Below are 19,702 nucleotides of genomic sequence, written 5' to 3'. Positions count from 1 at the left end.
CTCATACAATGCTCAAGTGGGGTGTTTGGATATACCAACGTGATGTACTCAACCACATGAATATCCTCATATTTTTAAAATAATTTTCTGAGACGCCATGCACAGGCGAGTGCACGGACCTACGCGGCCCCCACGCGAGGCCACGTGCCAGTCATACTGACGATGTCAGTTAACGCCGTTAGGAATATTCCGTTAAACCCTAATAGATTCCGTTAAATCTGACTGACAGTGTCAGAATATTCCGTCCAAACTAACAAAATATTTCGTCTTCTTCTCCGACGAGTCGCCGGTCGCCGGAAACCTGGAAAAACTTTAAACCCTTCGTTCTCACTCGTTTCTTCACCAATTTCTATGAAATTTGCACCAATGGAAAGTTGGAGATGAGTAGAACAACGTTATACCTGTTTGAAACCTCAAAGATCACAGGATCTTGCCGGAGAAATTCGAGAGAAACATGCCAACTTCAAAACTAGCTTTCTCGATGTCCAATTCCACTCAACGAACCACCCCGAACTTCCTAAGGACCTCATTAAACTTCCTATAAGCTTCAAATTCCCTGAAAAATAATATTTCACATGTGCATGAACAGTGACAAAATCGGAGGTTCCTGGTTCGATGTGAAATCGAAGGATTCCTTACCTGAAATTGATATGGTTAAACATGTATGATCCTCATGAACACAAAGGTACCATTTTCCACTTCGATCCGTCATGTTTGCAAGGGTTTTGAGTCTTGTCGGTACAAGTAAGAAGGAGAGAGAAAGTCTGCAATAGAGATAGCACATGAGAAGATGATGTGGGTGTAGGTGTGTGGTCCTGTAGAATCAACCCCCTAAAAATAATTAAACAACATCCCAAAATGATAAATACCCACCAAGGTCAAAATCGTCGTTCACACATACGGTACGAATAATTCGAGATGGGCTGTCACACTCATAGCAGACAGTTTTTTGCCGAAAAAAATTGAAATTTTTAGCTTTAAAAAATATTTTGCACTAGAGTTAAGAAAAATATTGCAAAACCTTTAGATGTAATCTTACCAATTATTAGGTCTTGAAACTATTTTTTATTGATTCTTAAAGTGAGAAAATATAAAAATATCTTTCAATTTAGGTTTTAAATCATTGATTACAAGTGTTTAAAATGAATTATAATATATTTTGAAAAACACGAATATGATAGTTTGTTGTTATGATAAGAGAAATAAAATAAACATTAACAAAATAAAAAATAAAAATAAAAAACTGAAAAAAAAAATTGAAAAGGGTAGGATCGGTAAGAAGGTAGCGATGTTTTTCCTTACTAGTCGCTATATTTGTAGCGATTAATCTAAAAAAGAATAGCTATCAAAGTACCGATCGTATCATTTTTTTTTCTTTTTCCATTGAATAGCTATAGTAGAGTAAAATAGTAATTACAATGCAAAGTATCTACCTAACAACAAAAGTGCTGACACATGGAGATGAATTCATGGACCTAAATAAAAAAATAACTAAAAATTAGACTAATTTAATTGTTAGGCCATAAAATTGGGAAAGGGATAATTTCCAGATCTTTCCACCAAATCCACCCAATCACCTAATTCGGACCCTTGAAATTTAGTCTAACTGCTAAAGTAGTTATAACTTTTAAAGGGGCCTTCTGTTTGTAATCGTTGGATCAAATTTCAAGGGCCTGTATTGATTGATTAGGTGGATTTGGTGGAAGAGATCTGGAGAGGATTTCTTTCCATAAAATTGGACCTATTTCAAGTTAGTTTACTTACACATAACAGATTTGTAAGGAATAAGCTAATTTAAACCACATATTAATGAAACTATTCTTGTCAACTATAAGAGGGTGAAAAAACATTTTTGTCTCCTATCACAAAATAAAAGTATGGACAATACAAACTAAATTTTACAGTTGTTTTTAAAAGTATCATCTACATGTAATCCTAACAAATCACCTACAAGAACTCCGGATTTTTATGGGAGTATTGTTTTATGAAACTTTGAATTTCTATCGTACTTATTTTCAAAACTTCAAGTTCGAGTTTAAGTATGAACTCTACGTTCATGATATCTGCAAACAAACACAATATACATATGTAGTGAACGGGAATAGCTTCGGGACCTATGTGTGAAAAGAATGAGTGACGACCCAAAATATGGGTCTGTCGTGGCTTGCAGGCCCAAAATAATGGTTGTTGGGTTGCTGGGTAACAAAGGAGAAGTAAATGGGTTAACAGATTATATACCCAATTATTAGGCTAAGAAGGAAAAGTGAAAAACAAGACCTAACCCGTGGGCTTGTTATTTCATGCGAGCCAAACAAAAAAAAAAAAAAAAAAAAACAAGGCCCAAAAGAAAAAAAAAACAAATGGGACAGTTTGGTGCATATGCCCAATTGGGTTGTGGGTCGACTACATACAGTCCAGGTCCATAAGAAAGATGATGCAAACAGCTTTGTTTTGGACCTTAGAGTTTTGAAGCAGGAACGACTTGGTGGCTCGGGTAGCACAGCTTCAGGCTGCGACTCCCATGCGTGTAGGGTTTGAAAAATCCCATTTTTTTTCTTCTCTTATTCACGCATATTCAATTCACCACAATTATAAGAACAATAAATTTAAGCTGAATCTATAATTTAAAAAAAAAAAACCGTAAAAATAGAGTTCATGCTTCATGGTGACTATTTCATGCAATCATTGCTGAAAAAATATCGATATTGAAGCTATGTTTTATAGATTATTTGGATTGCTTGATGAATATTGTGAACGGCCTTGTAGTAAACAAGCATTCAGTTCCTTAGCTCAGTGTCAGGAGTGTATTTAACAATGCGTTGTGGCCTAAATTTAAATAAAGGAGAGAGAGGGGTGCAGCTGCATAAAGAGAAAAGATAGGCTTGGGAATTACTTTGATGATATTTCTCCGTACCTTGTGCTTTTTTAAAGAAAAATAATGGGGTTACTTGCCCTACAAGTAATACAAAGTTGTGCCTTTTTGTTTTTTGCAATTAATTCTTGAATTATTTCTCATTAACATTAATAGTTGTTGAGACTATAAATACTCAAGTAATGATTTCTGTTGTGAAATTGGTATGAATGCCCACATAAAGAAAACAACCACATATGACTAAGGGTGGAAAGTGGAAGAATAGAAGTCAAAATTATATTGCTTAAATAGTAGAAGTTTGATTTTTATTGTTTTGGTGTGTAAGCCTGATACATGCATTAAAAGAGACGTATGCTTGTATTGTATGAGTAGTACAAAAAGATTAAAAGCAGAAAGTAATAATCATGTTTTCCTCATTTGTTCATTTCTCTGTTCATTTATCTTATCTGATACTAGTGAAGAAAATAAACAGAATAATACATGGCTCCCGTTTCATTTCAATATCTAACAACTCTGATAATATATATAGGTACGCATCATCTGATAATAACATGTTTATAAATGCTAAAGGTAATCATTATCTTGAATTGGTCAAAGCTCCAAAAGACTCCAAAACAAAAATGTCAAACACTCTAATGCTTTAGCACATTCAATCACATATATTAAACATTAATCCGTTGTATTAACTATATTTTTCTCTCAAGTGAGGCATAAATAATAATAATAATAATAATAAAATATATATATATATATATATTATATGGTCCTTTATAACCAAATATATCTCAGGATACTAAATCTAGTTAGAAACTAATTTATTTATTTATTTTTATTTTTTTAGTTTTACATATATTAAAATAAAAGGTTAAATGGGTACCCGTTTATAATCGCGGGTAATACCCATAACCGTCCATCTAAATTTCACGGGTAAACGGTTATACTCATAATCGTTTATTTATCTAAACGGTTACTCATAACCGTAACCGTCAAATTTAAGTAGGCGGATAACCTTGGTTACCCATAACCAATGGGTATTTGCCCATCCCTAATTCTTATAATCCTTGAGCAAATCCTTCACCAACTGGCCAAGGTTGTTCCCCTATTTGAGCAACTATGGTACCACATATGTAATCGTTGTACTCCCAATCTTATCCAAATATCAATCTCCTATGAGATATTTCAAACTGACATTGCAGACAATGTAAGGTCACTTGCATTTACATTTATAGAGTATAATACATACGTAGCATTCCCATCTCAATAATTTCATCTCGAAGTGATGAAGCTGCATCTTAATTCAAGGACATCTCATATGCAACGAGACCTCCAACAAATCCTCATAGATTGCTCACAAGCTCCTCTGTTCTATATATAATGATGAATTGAATGAGCTCCAATTTGATACAATGAGAAGAGAACATGTTGTGTTCTCTGTTTTCACGCTAGAAGTCTTGAATAACTATTTACATAATAAAAAAAAAACCAATTAATCCAACAAATAATCAAATATTAATACTAATATAAGAATTTAGGTTTTTACATCCTTGCATGTAGCTGGAAGGGAGGCTGTAGGGCATACAGGGTATATCGTTATGTTCTGCTGTATGATACAAACCAATCTCCGCATGCAGATACATGAAGTTTCTCAAAGGCCTTTGGTAGGTAGTGACACCGTAGTGTAGGGCACCCAAAAAAGACATTGAAAAGTCAACTCCTACGTCCTTGGGTGAGAGGACACGGTGGCAAGAATGAGATATCATGGGTCCAATGGACGCCTTGATATGTGTGTGGGCCCAAAGGCCCAAGATCTATAGGATAGACGGATGTCGGGCCCTTAGAGGTCTAGTGTCCACGTAACATTCTCATATTGGATGTGGTTACAATTAGCTTTAGTGGGCTTGCTCACATTAATATATTATGGATAAATCCCTCTAAAAGGTTTATCAACCCTTTAATTACTTATAGGGCATACATCCACCAATATTAAGACAAGACATCACATAAGGTACATGTGACTGAGAGATTACCGATGGTGTTGTTGGCTTGAAAATATAAGGCGAATAATTTGGGGAGTTGGAGATGATAACAATAAAGAGGCCCAAAAAAATGATAAATCATTGGGATTTTAGAATTTCCTTTAACTAAGGATTTTAGAATTTGTGAAAGAAGGCAAGGCATGTCATAGAGATGAGAGGTAAAAGGGTGAGAGGGATGTGATGGAATTAGTTTTGTGAGATATGATAATAGATTTCCAAATTTGGGGGTTTGAATGATTGCTCGAGTGGAGGGAGAAGATGATGGAAGAGAAGGCGCGCAGTTAGAAAAAAAATGTGATAAAGCCATTATACACTTGTTTTATATATGCTACATAAGGAAATATTTCAAAAAACGATTATATATAGGATAGTGTTTGCCGCACTCTATTTTCTCCTTCTACACCCTCTTCCATGGAAAATGATTGCCACACTTCTATTTCTCCTTATGCATCATCTTCCATGGTAAATGATAACTGCATTGTATCTTCTCCTTATGCACCTTTCGGTTTTTGCTTTTGCACTATCTTTCATGAAATAATTTTACCCTCTTGCTTTGTCATCCTACACTTTCATGATAAAAGGTAAAGATTGATGCATTCTCTCTCCTTCTGCACCATCTGTTTTCCGCTTATGCACTATCTTTCATGAAAATGATTGATGCACTTTTGTTTTGTCCATCTGCATTTATCTTCTACGGGAAATAATTGCCGCACTTCTAGTTTGTCTGACCGTCTCTTTGTTTCTATTAGTTGAATTTTCCTTAATTTATTCAATAAAAAACCTAAACAAAACATGTGAGTGCATACTAATAAAAAACAGAGTGCGAAAGTCATTTTTCGAGTCGATGTATATTTCTAGTCGGGGCACCTGGCAAGTAATTAAATTTTAAACCTAAAATTTAAATTTGAAGGCTTACGAGGCAGTTTGACATCTTTTAAATTTTTGCTTTCCAACCGATATGTCAAATTTTAAACATAAAATAATAATTCATATGTATTTTCTTTGCATTAGGAATGAAAATAAACAAAATGGTAATGTTTTAAACCAATAAAAAATTAATAAAAAACATTTAATAATTAATTAAAAAAATTTGAAGATGCTGTCAAATTTAGCAGTAATGGGGAGAGATGTCAATTTATGTCATGTTACATCAGATTTGACTTCTCGGGAAAATATTAATGATATCTTTTGTTATTATTATAGTTGATTTGGACAATTTAACCTCTCATTTGGAGATGCTACCTCTAGTTGTGAGGATTGGGTACACAAGATCAAATGTCCCACCATTTTAACACGAGTTTCAGTGGTTCCATATCTCTCTCTCTCTCTCTATCTCCTCTCTCTTACTGCAGGCGGGAAACTGATATTTGGGAACAAAACCCTCCCACCCAAAAACCGCAGAGACACCTGTCAGAAGGCGTCTCTCTTCTTCTTTCTTTTTTCCTTAAATCCCCAACCCTAATCCACTCGAACCCACAAATCCCCAGATTTAGAGAGAGAGAGAGAGAGAGAGAGAGATTTAGAGAGAGAAAGAGAGAGCAAAAGCGAGAAAGCTCCCCTCTTTTGCTCTCTCTCCATGGCATTTCCCCTCAAGCACCAAAACGACGACGCCTTAACGCCCCTCCGCTACCTATCTCTGAACCACGTCTATTCCGCCACCTCTCCTTGCGTCAGCGCCAGTGGGTCCTCCAACGTCATGTCCAAGAAGGTCAAGGCTCGCAAGCTCGACGACTTCGACGATGGTAATGGCAGTGGCGGCGATCAGAATCTACTGAAGCCCTCTCCCAAACCCTCAATTGTCAATGTCTACTCGCGCCGTGCCAAGCGGCCTCGCCATTGCTCCTCATTCTTCGATGCTTTGCTTGCCCGGAACGAGCCGGCGGAGGTGAAGATTGAGGAGATTGAGATTGATGATGTCGATGGTGAATTCGAGAGGGTTTCGGAGACGAAGAAGAAGAGGAAGCTCGGGTTTAACGAGTTACTCAAATTGGGGGTTGATTCTAGTATTTTGTGTAGTATGGAGGGGCCTCGATTGAGGGATTCTCGCAGCAATCTGAAGCTCGATGGCAGTAAAAAAGGAGATAAATTGCGCCTCAAGAAGCGAAATTCTTCTGCTAACTGCGAGAAAATTCTTTTGGATTCGCCTTCTGTGAAGAAATGGGTCGGGTATGTGTTAGTTTAGAGTTTCAGTTCTCTGTCTTTTTGTTATTTCGTAGAAAAGGTTTCAATTCTAATATGTTTGAATGATTATTGAGAAAGTGTTAATGGTTGTTTTCGACAGGTTGAGTTTCAAAGATGTGAATCCCAAAACTTTTATTGGATTACAATGCAAGGCAAGCTCTCTGTAAGCTATTTTTGACAATTGTTACAAGTTTGCTCTGTTTTGAGGATGTGAGGAGCATAGCATTGCTGTGCTTGTTGGAAATTCTGAACATTTGCTTTGTTCAGTACAGGTCTATTGGCCATTGGATGCTGATTGGTATTCGGGCCGCATTGTGGGTTATAACTCTGACACTAATAGACATCATGTATTGCTCTATCATCTTCATTCTCTCTGCTTTGTTTAATCATTTTTATGTTGTTCTGGGCGCCCGAGACAATTTGTGAAAGTTAAGGCATAAAAAGTCGTTGGAGCAATAACTTATGAATTTTGCAATGTAGATTGAATATGAAGATGCTGATGAGGAAGATTTGCTTCTATCAAGCGAGAGAGTCAAGTTTTATATCTCTGGAGAAGAAATGGAAAGTTTGAATTTGAGTTGCAGTCCCAAGAGTACAAATAGTGATGTCTATGATTATAATGAGATGGTTGTGTTGGCTGCGAGTTTGGATGACTGCCAAGAACTAGAGCCTGGGGATATTATATGGGCCAAGCTTACTGGTGTGTGATTAATCTACTGTTTTGATTTTGCTTTTAGTTGTTATTATATTTCTTATGACTTTTGAGTGAGAGGATGGTCACATATGATAACAAATAACAAGGTAATCCTTTTGCATTGGAAAAACCAAATTGTTTCTTGGGCCTTTCAGGCGCCTACACAAACCAGATGGTTTTGTCCTAGATGATTCAGAGGCTCCTCCATAGAAACTAGATACCAGTTTTATGTTAAGAGTATATTGACCCAACTGAACATGTATTTCTGTTTGGTTATGGTTTAGGAGCAGTAGTAGGGCTCTGATTGTGTTAGGCGGCCTGAATGGCTTCTTTCCTTCTGCTATGTTAACCACTGTAGATATTGATGTTAATTATCGCTGCGGTTTCTTGATATGATATTTTTTTCGTGGACAAGAACACAAACTTTTATTGAAAAGAAAGAAGGGAAAGAGTCAACGGTGTTCATCAAAATCAAGATCAGAATCATGAAATATATATCATATCACATTGAACTCAAAACTAGATCGGAATTGTTAATAGTGATGTATCCAAATATCTGCAGAATCTAATTTCTCTTGCTTTGTTTTTAATTGAAAGTGTAAAACTATGGCAGTTTGATCATTTCATCTTCCCTGACTGTTGTCCGACTATATGAGGATTTATTAGGTTTCATGAATCATAGATATAAATATTCAGTTACTTGTGTTGTGAGTTTCTTCCACCGTTATACATCTATTTTTTATTCATTGGAGTTTGCACCAACTGGTGATTTCAGTTATTGGATTTCACTCAAACTTCCTTCAACTGCTGTAGTGCAGGTTATGCTATGTGGCCAGCGATTGTTGTGGATGAATCCCTTATTGGTGATCGTAAAGGCTTAAGCAAAACTTTGGGAGGAATATCAGTTCCAGTGCAGTTTTTCGGTACCCATGACTTTGCAAGGTTTGGGATCCTTTGACATCTACAGAACTTTTATGTATATTTTGTGCACTTAATTACATATTATACCTGAAATTTCCATTTTTTTTTTTTTTAAATGATATCGTTTTCCTGTTGTTATTTATACAGGATTAAAGTGAAACAAGCAATCTCATTTCTCAAAGGGCTTCTTTCTTCATTCCATTTGAAGTGCAAGAAGCCTGGATTCATCAAAAGCTTGGAAGAAGCAAAAATGTAATCTTTGATAGTTTTTTACACACCTTTTCATTTATGAGTTTATTCATGGTGCTAAACTCATGAATTTAAAATCCATGCATTTGTTCTCATTTGTTACTATAACCTGTTACATCATAATGTATTTTTTTAACATGGCATTGCATCCTTCACAAATCGGGCATTTTGAGATTGTTGTAGTTCTGACCCTAACTCTGCATGCTCTGAATATGTTGTGCAAGTATATAATGACCTAATACGCTAAGAGGCAAGTTTTGATGAGACAATGTGTGCATTCACTTTAATTAATATTTATGCGCAAAACTATTATGTCTTTGAGACATTATCAAGGAGGCTATGTGAATCCATCACCCTACGTAGCTTTAATTGGTAATGACTGCATTGTGGTTTTTTCTTATTCTTATGTAATTCCTTTTGTTTGTAGTTTGTACCCATTCAAATTTTACCGATCATTTGTAAGATACAGGCTTTAACCTGATTAAATTTGATTCTCAGTGCAATATGAAGACCTTTTTTATTATAGCATAACTGGGTAATCTTTTGTTTTCATCAGGTATCTCAATGAACAAAAGCTTCCAAGAACAATGCTAAGGCTGCAAAATGGAATTAACATTGATGAATGTGAAAGCATAAGTGGAGAGGATGAAGTGAGTGCAGATTCTGGTGAGGGATGTTTTGATGATGCAGGGATTCCGAGGACACTGGATTACCTTGGAACTTCTCCCTTTGTGATCGGAGATTTACAGATAATAAACCTAGGTAATTCTTTATACTCTTGTAGACATTATATAATATAAGCTGGATGGTTCCCATGCGTTGTCCAAATTTTGATGTTATAATTGTTGAACACATTTTCATTCTTCAAGGCTAGATTTTTCTGAATCCCAACTGTGTGAGGAAACACCACTAGTCTTGTAGCCAAAGTTGTACCTCCCCCCATCAAAGGGAGGGTATTGGGTTCAATCCATGCAAGGGGGGTGGGGGGGGGGGGGTGTGGTTGGGAGAGGGAATGTTATTTCTATTTTGTAAACCACACGTTTTGATAAAAAGAATGTTTGAGAAAAGGATGCCCGGTGCTGATTGCCAGCATTTTTTTTATTTAATGTTTTTAGTATTTAATTGATTTAGAGATATTCTGCCAAGAAATATAGATTAAATTCAATAGTTTCTATACAATTATTCTTTAACATCTGGTAGTTTATAGAAATTGTTCAATAAATGGTACTTCATTAATTATTGACCTCTGAAGTTGTGCTTCAACGACAATTATAGAGAATAGGAGTGTTTCAAGGTTGTTTCCATTGAGGAGCTGGGTTGTTTATAGGGTAGAATTTGATTTTAGTCTTCTTTGTGGGCATCTACTGCATCAAAGTTGAGAGAGTTATCTTTTTCTGTTATTTGTTCTGTTTAAAGAGCAGGTGTTCTGTAATATGCAGTCTTCTCTGTAGTCTTATTTTTTTCATTAGTTTAAGGCTGATACTTTAAATTTAGTATTTTCAGTTGTGGACTCCACTTTTCTTGTACCTTCTGTATTTTAATAAGTGCCTGTTTTCTATACGCACACATATAAGAAACAAAGTATATCCAGTTGGTTCTTGAGACTTTCATCCTACTCAGCGCCATATGGAATTTTCTTGCAGGAAAGATTGTCAGGGACTCAGAATGTTTTCAGGATGAGAAGTACATTTGGCCTGAAGGCTATACTGCCTTGAGGAAGTTTACTTCAATTACAGGTGGGATTCTCTCTTTTTCATAGACAGGTTTTTCATAATAAAGTTATTTTTATTTATTAGGTTAATGCCATCTTTATTGCAATGATATTAGTATTGTAATGATCTTGCTTCTGATAAATATTTGGATCAGATCCGAGTGTGCTTGCCTTATATAGGATGGAGGTGTTGAGAGATACCGAATCAAATATTCGACCTCTGTTCAAAGTGTCATTAGATACAGGAGAGCAGGTTAGGCTTTCTCCAGTTTCAGTTTTGAGTGCATTTGAAAGTATGTGATTGTCTCTTGAACTTCCTCACCAGTTTATCAGTTTGTATAGTATGTGATTGTCTCTTTAACTTCCTTCATCCAGTTTATCAGTTTGTGCCTCAATAATATACTTCTATTCTTGTTGACTCATATGTTATTCATCACTTATGATATCTCAGATGTCTGCGTAATACTCGAGTGCATATAATATGCGTATATTTATCAGACATGATCATGCCATCTGGTAAATCCCATTTTAGCAGAGACAGATTTTTAGGTAGTATTTGGGATTGGAACTTTGCACCCATGGATTAGCACTGTTGCCTTGAAGAATTGTCAACTGTGCTTTTCTTTCTCCTCCTTACTTACTTTCTTATAGGCCTAGCTCAGAGTAATAACTTTCCTGACTAACTTGATGACTCTGAATTCGAAAGTGTTACTTCTTACCTTCTTGTCTTCCAAAAGGGCTCAGTTCCTGGATCACTCTGATACTTAATCTTGGATCTTACATTTCTCAAAATCTAAAATCAATATAGGTGGTTAGTTTCATCTGTTGTTTGGGAAGTGAATAACCAGTTTTCCTCTATTGTTTTATGTTTATGTGGATCTTGTCCGTGTACTTCTTTTCCTGATGTATTAATGTGTATAGCTTCACCACCTGTTAAGCTGTACTTATACCTCTTACTTCCACGGTGGTTTTCTTGCTGATAATCTTCTTGAATTATATAGTAAATGGACTTGTATATTCTCCTCCGTTTTAATCCTAATGTATATAAACATGTTAGGCATCTGATTAAAGGTTTAGTAACTTATCATTGCTTAGTTTACACTTTAAATCCCTTAAATGGTCTACAATTACAATCCAGAAAACATATCTATTTACAGTCCAGAATATGTATCTATTGTGTTATTTTCACTAATTTTAATAGCGATGACAGCTGTGTATACTCTCTTTATAATTATGATGCACTGCCTAGGCAGTACACAATAAAAGGTCGTATTGTCTTGTTATATGTTTCATCTTCTATTTGTGATTCCTTTATTGAGTACAGGAGTATGATGCACAAAAAAGTATCTGGAATGAATATCTGCGGATGTTCTGTTATTCATTTTCCTTTCTGCTCATCTCTTCTAGTTCAAGGGATCTACACCATCAGCTTGCTGGAATAAAATATACAAAAGGATAAGGAAAGCACAAAACAATTCATTTGGTGGTTCTAATGCTAATGCTGAAGGCAGATTAGAAAGGACCTATAAATCTGGTTCTCATATGTTTGGTTTCTCTATACCGGAAGTTGCTAAACGTATTCAGGTACCTAAGCTGAGTTGTGCATTAGCACTATTTAAATTTCTTGTGCCGTTAACGTATTTATGAATAAAATGTGATCCTTTTTTTTTCTTGGGCTTTTGATGCCAAGTTTTATTTATTTGTTCTGTCAAGGTCAAGTATTTTTTTATTTTTGTAATAACGATTGTTATAACTTCTAATTCATAAGCATGTTCAACTGTTTTGTACTGCACCTCTCTAATGAATATAATCAAATTAAGGCATTGGGAATCAGGCCGAACTACTGTACTCTTGGGTTGGATATAGAATAAATGCCATATAAACCATGAAGATATAATATAAATGTAAATGCATATGTTTGTTTGTGTATATGTATATGTGCAGTGCACACACATATCCTTATTCTTTATTATTTAATTTTGACGATATACTTCTCTGTTGAATATATGGAATCTTTTCTGTTGCTTAGTTAATGGTTCTTGACTAATATTTGTTTTGGCAACAAGTTGTAAATTGTTGAAGCCCATTCCATTTTGAGATGCTACACAAATTTTTGCTTCTGCCCGTATTCCTTGATTTCTAGCCTAATATGAATATCTGGGGTATTGGCAGAGGTGGTCAAAATCCAGGCTTTCTTCAAAATTACCTAAGTGCAAGTTAGCCTCTAGGAGATATCGAGATGCTCCTGTTGGTTACAGACCTGTTCGTGTGGACTGGAAGGATCTTGATAAATGCAGTGTTTGCCACATGGATGAGGTGGATACTGAAGCTTTTCCCCATATCAGTGACATTCTTTTCTTCTGCATAATAGTTGTCTGTTGGTTTTCTGTATTTATTTCATCTTGTTTCTTTACTTTAAAAGGTCTACTAGATAAATAATTATATATATATATATATATATTACTTTTTTCTTTCATTTCTGCAAGTTGCAGTGTTTTATTTATTAAGTGGGAGTTTGTTTAAACTTTTTTCCCTATTGGTTTGCTAAGCGGTGTTTGTTCATAGGAGTACGAAAACAACCTGTTCCTGCAGTGTGACAAATGCAGAATGATGGTAAGGGTCTTTTCTGATACTGGGGATCACATTACTGCTAATGGTGGTTAAACTACTAAATTCAAGATAGATTTTGTCATATTTGCTTTAGTCAACCAAGTTTCTTTTTCAAGGCTATTTGGAATGCTTTGTTCTCCACTTTGTCGTGTGTGTTTCCTGGTTGGTTCCTTGTTTAATCAGTAGTAATCTTTTCATAGGTCCATGCAAGATGCTATGGAGAATTGGAACCTGTTGGTGGGGTACTATGGTTATGCAACTTATGTCGGCCTGGGGCTCCTGAACCTCCACCCCCTTGTTACCTTTGTCCTGTAATAGGTACTTATAATTCAATTAATCTTTGACCTTTGTAACGCCATGGATTTCACATCATTAAATCATTGAACTGATTTTCCTCCAGGGGGTGCAATGAAGCCTACAACTGATGGGTGCTGGGCTCATCTGGCTTGTGCCATATGGATACCAGGTTCATGAAAATACAGTTTCCATTTTTGGTCATTGAATATTTATTTATTTTCCTGTTAATGCTTTGAAAATGTATCAGAAACCTGCCTATCTGATGTTAAGAGAATGGAGCCAATTGATGGGCTTAGTAGAATCAACAAGGTATTTCCTTGTTCACTTGTATGTTTCCACACCATATGGCCGCTTTCTTTTGTTCGCACCACTCCCCTTTGTCTTTGACGTGTGTCACCTTTTTTATGTTTATCTTGTGAGGATTTGTGTGTTGCAGTGGTCTCATATAGTTTTGATCATTTCGGATCAAAATGGCTAAAAACCTTACTGTCAAGGTTTTCCCGCTTCCACTAATCTTCTGTTTTGTGACAGGACCGTTGGAAGCTATTATGTAGTATCTGTGGGGTTTCATATGGAGCCTGCATTCAGGTAGTTCATTTATATTCCAATAACAGCCAACGGCTTGTCAATTTGTTGAATTTATAACATGTATCGTGATGTCAAACTGGCTGAATATTTTGTTGCAACTTGCAGGGAAGAAATTTTGTTGAATGTTGTCTCGTCTGTTTAGAAACTCACGGAATGAATGATTCATATTGAGGGTTTTCTAGAATGTTTTACTTATATTATGGTTATCAATCTGCTTTATTTATTGCTTTTTTGAAGGAAAAAGGGTACCTGATCCAAGTAAAATAATTAACATAATAAATGTTCCAGAGTTTAGCATTTGGTAGAATCTTTTACTCTTATGCTATAATGCTGGTTACCAATCTTCTTTATTTGGTGTTACATTTCTTGAAAAAAATGGTTAATGTGTCTTAAAGAAAAATATACTTTTAATCCATCTTAGAATATCTTGTGAAAAACTTTAAATTTGTATTCTTTTTGTCCCGTACATGATTGTTGCATCTATGTAGAAATTGGTTGGTTTTCATATGTTCTTTACTTATTTTCATATGATATATCTATTTATATATATATATATATATCCATCTTTGTATCTTCCCTGATTTATTTTTCTTAACTGTATAAATGTTGTTGGTCAAAATTCATTGATAATAACCTGTCTCATTTTTTGCCCCTTCCAGTGTTCAAACCATACGTGTTGTGTGGCATATCACCCACTTTGTGCACGGGCTGCTGGTCTATGTGTTGAGGTAGTTGATTTTTTTTTCATTTTACTTGCATCATTGGTTTTATGTTACTCTCTATTTTTTTTCAATAATTTGCTGGATGCATTACTGAATGATTTTGATAGATTTTTTGCCCGAGGTAGTTCTTAATTATTTGCTGTTTGTTTTTGTATTCTATATTTATTACTACGAAGCTTGAGGATGAGGACAGACTACATCTACTATCTGTAGACGATGATGAAGTAGAGCAGTGCATTCGTCTTCTTTCCTTCTGCAAGAAGCATAGGCAGCCAACAAATGACCGTTCAGCTGCTGATAACTGTATTAGCCGAACGGTGCGCCGATGCTCAGAATACATTCCACCGTCCAATCCATCTGGTTGTGCTCGGACTGGTAAGTAAATGCATAATCAGTCTACTTTAGAGTAAAGTTTACTTAAGAGTGAAATTTTACAATCCTGCTGCAAATTACCTCACAAGTTTGTTTACATCTCTACGGCGCTTTTGGTACACTTGACAGATATGATGTTATAAATCATAATGTCTCTCCACTTATTTTCGCATGCTTTGCTTATGTACTGGTTCCAGTCCCCCATATAATAGGAAGATTTGTCTTTCTTGAAGTATTTGTAGTTTTTGCACAGGTGGTCATTGCAATATTGCATCCTTTTAAGGAAAATTGTACTATGAAGCCATGAATATTTGAGGTTGCCAGCCTCCATTTACTGAGAGTCAAAGTTGATTATGAGTTATACTGCTTGTTTGTCTTCTGCAACATGTTCCAAACTTACTAGGTTTGACACCCTGAACTTGACTCCATCTTCAGTATAACTTTCTACATCTCCTACCATCCCTCATCATCTCACTCTCATTTACTCTTTTGGCCTTTCCTGCCATCATCACTTTACTTCTTTTTTGGGATCATACTAAAAGATGGTTCAACGCTTTATGGGGTAGATACTTAATTCCAAACAATCAAGTGCATGTTTATCTTTTCTGTTGAATTAATGAGATTCGGTAGAGTTTGTGATCTTATTTTATGAATGCTTGTATAGTGTATTTTTACTATGAATCATTGATATAGATATTAGACACTCAGTTTGTTGAATTTATTATTTTGAAATTCATTAATTTTGTGCTCCCTTCAACCCTGGGGCAGAGCCATACAACTATTTTTGTAGAAGAGGGAGAAAAGAACCTGAAGCCATAGCTGCTGCATCCTTAAAGCGTTTGTTTGTCGAAAACCAGCCTTACTTAGTTGGTGGTTACAGCCAACACCAACTGTCAAGTAATTCACAGCCTCCAAATGGCTCTAAGTTCTGCTCTAGCCTTCAGAGGCTGAAAGCCTCCCAGCTTGATGCTCCTAATGACATACTGTCTATGGCTGAGAAGTATAAATACATGAGGGACACCTTTCGAAAAAGACTAGCATTTGGTAAGATATAGTTTTCTTACTCATATGGTTACATGAATTTCCTTGAAACATTTAAGAATGTTGTATGTAAATCTAGCTTCTCCTATTTGTGTTCAGTTTGGTTATCTTCACCAATCTCCTATCAGGTTCTTTTACTTTCTATTTAATTTTTGTAACAATATTGTGTTTCTTCTTTGAAGCTAGCAGTGTATGCTGGTATCCCAGAGTCTTATTATTTCTTCCAGTAGTTTTCATATCATAGATGTATTGCATGACCTTGGTTGTGTAGTTCAGTCATGTCATTCAGTGTTATATTTTACTCTTACTGTTGTTATTCTGAGTTTTGTCTTTTGGAACTTCCTTTTCTGTTAACTGCAGGAAAATCGGGAATTCATGGTTTTGGTATCTTTGCAAAACACCCACATAGAGCAGGGGACATGGTAAACTAATGTTCTTAAGTAAATTTTGACTTGTAAAAGATTACTTTGACGACTGATCATATCTCTTGTAGGTGATTGAGTACACGGGTGAACTTGTTAGACCTCCTGTAGCTGACAGGAGGGAGCATTTCATATATAATTCATTGGTGGTAAGTTAGGCTTTGTTATTCTTGCATGCATTTTATGTTGCCGGACAAATCACATCAGAAGTAGGTATCAAAATTGTTCATGGATAACGAATTAGCTAGATGGAAATCGATGTTGCTATCTTCCCTTGATCTTGTTGGTCTTTAAGTGTAAACTATTAAAAGTGTCAAAAGCAATGTGAGCCGTAGATGCAAGCCCTAGCTGTATTAATAGATTTCTACTTTATTAAATTCTATTCACATGGATAAGCAGCTTGGCTATAGTTGCATACATCCTATCCTAAATTTTAGTTCACTAATCATGCGCTTAGGCATCTATTATTTTAGATTTCATCATGCTCATCTATTATTAGTTCTGTATACATCATATGTATCACCATTTTAGAAACTTGTAAATTTGTTGATGCTTGTGTATGAAATGAGAAAGAAATGGCTCTCTAAAGCTTTACCTTTTCGCATGCAGGGGGCTGGGACTTATATGTTCCGGATTGATGATGAACGAGTCATTGATGCCACAAGAGCTGGAAGCATTGCGCACCTTATTAATCACTCTTGTGAAGTGCGTATTATCTGACTCTTGACTGCTTATTTAGTTTTAATTTTGTTAAGTATCTATCATCTTGAATTGTCTTTGTACTGAACATAATCCAGAAGAAACTGAACTTCACAAGGATGTGCAGAATCAAACTCTCCCATAAATACATGCCCACCACCCGCAGCAAAATCTCCTATGCTCCATTTAAGAACTCAAATTAAATATTGCCAGCACGGCACATCAACCAAGCACCAAGTCTCTTTTTCTCCCTCTAGAAACTTAGGGCATGCTTACTTATTTGGAATGGCATACCTAAGTTCAACACGGGACCCACTTTTTCATTCATGATAAGTAAGCATCCCTTTGCGCTTCTCATAAAGTAATGCATCACAAGATTCTGGGAGTCATAATGTAGATTGACTTGATATCGTTTTCATTGAAGCAACAAGCTAAATGCGTCAACATAAGAAATTATGGGAGAATGATGCCTCTGTTTAATAAGAAACGAGTTAATGAATGAATTAACTGATTAGAAGTTTTCTTATTCCTATTGTTTTTCCGAAACAAAAATTCATTGAGAAGAGAGCAAAGTGTTTGTTCTCAAGTAATATGGTAGTCGTAGAGGCTTCTAATTTTGTGTTCCTTTTTAACATTTTACACAGGTTTTTATTGGCATTTTTTAGATATGGTTGAAATCATATAATTTATATTTTTAATATTGCGCATGCTTTTGTGATTACTGAATTTATATTGAATGGCTTCTGCACAAGCTTTTTATTTGTTTATTTAACTTTATACTTGCTGACGTTTACCTTTCTGGTGTGCAGCCAAATTGCTACTCAAGAGTCATAAGTGTTAATAACGATGAGCATATAATTATATTTGCAAAGAGAGACATTAAACGATGGGAAGAACTTACATATGATTATAGGTTATCCTCAATTCTGGCTGTATGCAATTTTTCCTTTTTATTCATTTCAGGTGCTAATTTCTTCTTAATATCGCAGATTCTTTTCAATAGATGAACAGCTAGCATGTTATTGTGGTTTCCCAAGATGTCGGGGGGTCGTTAATGATGTTGAATCCGAAGAGCGAGCAACCAAGCTTTGTGCCCCTCGCAGCGAGTTAATAGATTGGAGTGGTGAATGATAAAAGGTAGGTGAACAGTAGCGCACTTTCTAAAATATTACTCCAAGATATATGTAAGCTGAAGATTTTCAGCGAGATATATGAATAGACGTTTTACCTTGAAAGTTGATGTTTGTTAGTAACCAACGCGTTGCATCTGCAATGCCCCAAAACCTACGTCCTTTCCCCCAATATTAATATTTTGGTATCTGCTCTGTATTTTTTTTTCAGTGTCGTCTCACACTTCTGCCTCTAAGTCGCTGTGCTCATTTTTCTCATCGCTGTCAATATCACATGACTAATTTGGTGTTCTTTGTCAATGTCCCATGTCATTTGCATTGATAACGTTTTCCTTGTGCTGATTGTACCCTCCGTTTTTGTTTGTGCAGAAATGTCTTGTTGTAAAATATGTTCATTCAAGATCCCGAGGAGACGGATTTCTCCCAACAATCTGCTTTAACTGTCTATTCTCTCAAGGCAGATGGAGTCCCCGGTTCTCTTGTTTTTACATGACAAAAAAAAACTAGCGATTCAGCAATATTTTTTTTTTTCTTTCTCGGAAGCTGATCCTCTTCTTGGTTCGGAGATGTAAATTTGAAGATGTCATCGAGATCCATAGCAAAGGTCAGTTTTACTTGGTTAATTGTAATTGTTCATTTAAGTACACATCAAACTTTGTGGAAAATAAGTAGAGACTTTATGAATGGAAGGTAATTTGGTGGTGGGTATAATCTCACCTTGGTTTCCAAGTTTTTGATGATTCCCTTCCTGTTTCGCTGCCTTACCGGCATTTTCTTTGCATAAAACTGCAGGGTTCCATCTAAAGAGATTGTTGGTTTTTTCGCTAATTGAATTTTTGTATGTCGGCTCGTTTGAGATTGCTTTTTTAAGAAACGCCAATATACACTCGTAAGAGCTTTTATTCCAAACAACTCGCAGGTGCTTTCGGAACATTTGGTAGATTAATGAAAACATTCCTGAGAAATTCGCTCGATTATTGCAAACATCTCAGGAAAATTCTTTCTCAACTGTTCGTTCTTGATAAATTCAAGAATTGCATCTCTGAGTATGAAAGACATCGTCCACGACTGTCGTTCTTATTACCTTGTTTATGACAGCTAATGGAATAGGAGCAAAATCTTAATCTATCGTTGCCCCGTTCTAAAGTATCGAATGA

At 35.7% G+C, this 19,702-nt stretch overlaps 1 protein-coding gene across 9 annotated transcripts; it reads left to right on the top strand.

Annotated features, from left to right (window-relative positions):
* Positions 1–6,203: 6,203 nt before the first annotated feature.
* LOC137722471 (histone-lysine N-methyltransferase ATX2) lies at positions 6,204–19,522 on the top strand. 9 transcript variants are annotated; one of them, XR_015961400.1, is made up of 27 exons: positions 6,204–7,074; positions 7,190–7,241; positions 7,362–7,436; positions 7,570–7,789; positions 8,602–8,725; positions 8,852–8,956; positions 9,510–9,715; positions 10,597–10,689; positions 10,820–10,917; positions 12,072–12,248; positions 12,837–12,980; positions 13,230–13,277; positions 13,475–13,592; positions 13,675–13,740; positions 13,819–13,880; positions 14,103–14,159; positions 14,819–14,887; positions 15,058–15,256; positions 16,022–16,297; positions 16,394–16,422; positions 16,655–16,716; positions 16,788–16,865; positions 17,326–17,421; positions 17,543–17,748; positions 18,225–18,328; positions 18,405–18,552; positions 18,915–19,274. XR_015961400.1 is itself a non-coding variant. In XM_068461479.2 (25 exons), the coding sequence occupies exons 1-24, from the start codon at positions 6,485–6,487 to the stop codon at positions 18,544–18,546; spliced, it is 3,261 nt and encodes a 1,086-aa protein (XP_068317580.2). In that variant the 5' UTR covers positions 6,204–6,484; the 3' UTR covers positions 18,547–18,552; positions 18,915–19,274. The 9 variants fall into 9 exon arrangements, 3 of the variants coding, with proteins under 3 accessions (XP_068317580.2, XP_088548386.1, XP_068317581.2); XR_015961401.1 differs by having other exon boundaries at positions 17,514–17,748; XR_015961396.1 differs by lacking the exons at positions 16,394–16,422; positions 17,543–17,748 and adding an exon at positions 19,338–19,522 and having other exon boundaries at positions 18,915–19,149.
* Positions 19,523–19,702: the final 180 nt, after the last annotated feature.

Source organism: Pyrus communis, chromosome 4 (genome assembly GCF_041283825.1).
Source record: "Pyrus communis isolate YQ-2024b chromosome 4, ASM4128382v1, whole genome shotgun sequence".
NCBI classification, from domain to species: Eukaryota; Viridiplantae; Streptophyta; class Magnoliopsida; order Rosales; family Rosaceae; genus Pyrus; species Pyrus communis.
Note: the sequence above shows the minus strand (reverse complement) of the source record. Positions and strands in the feature narration are given on the sequence as shown.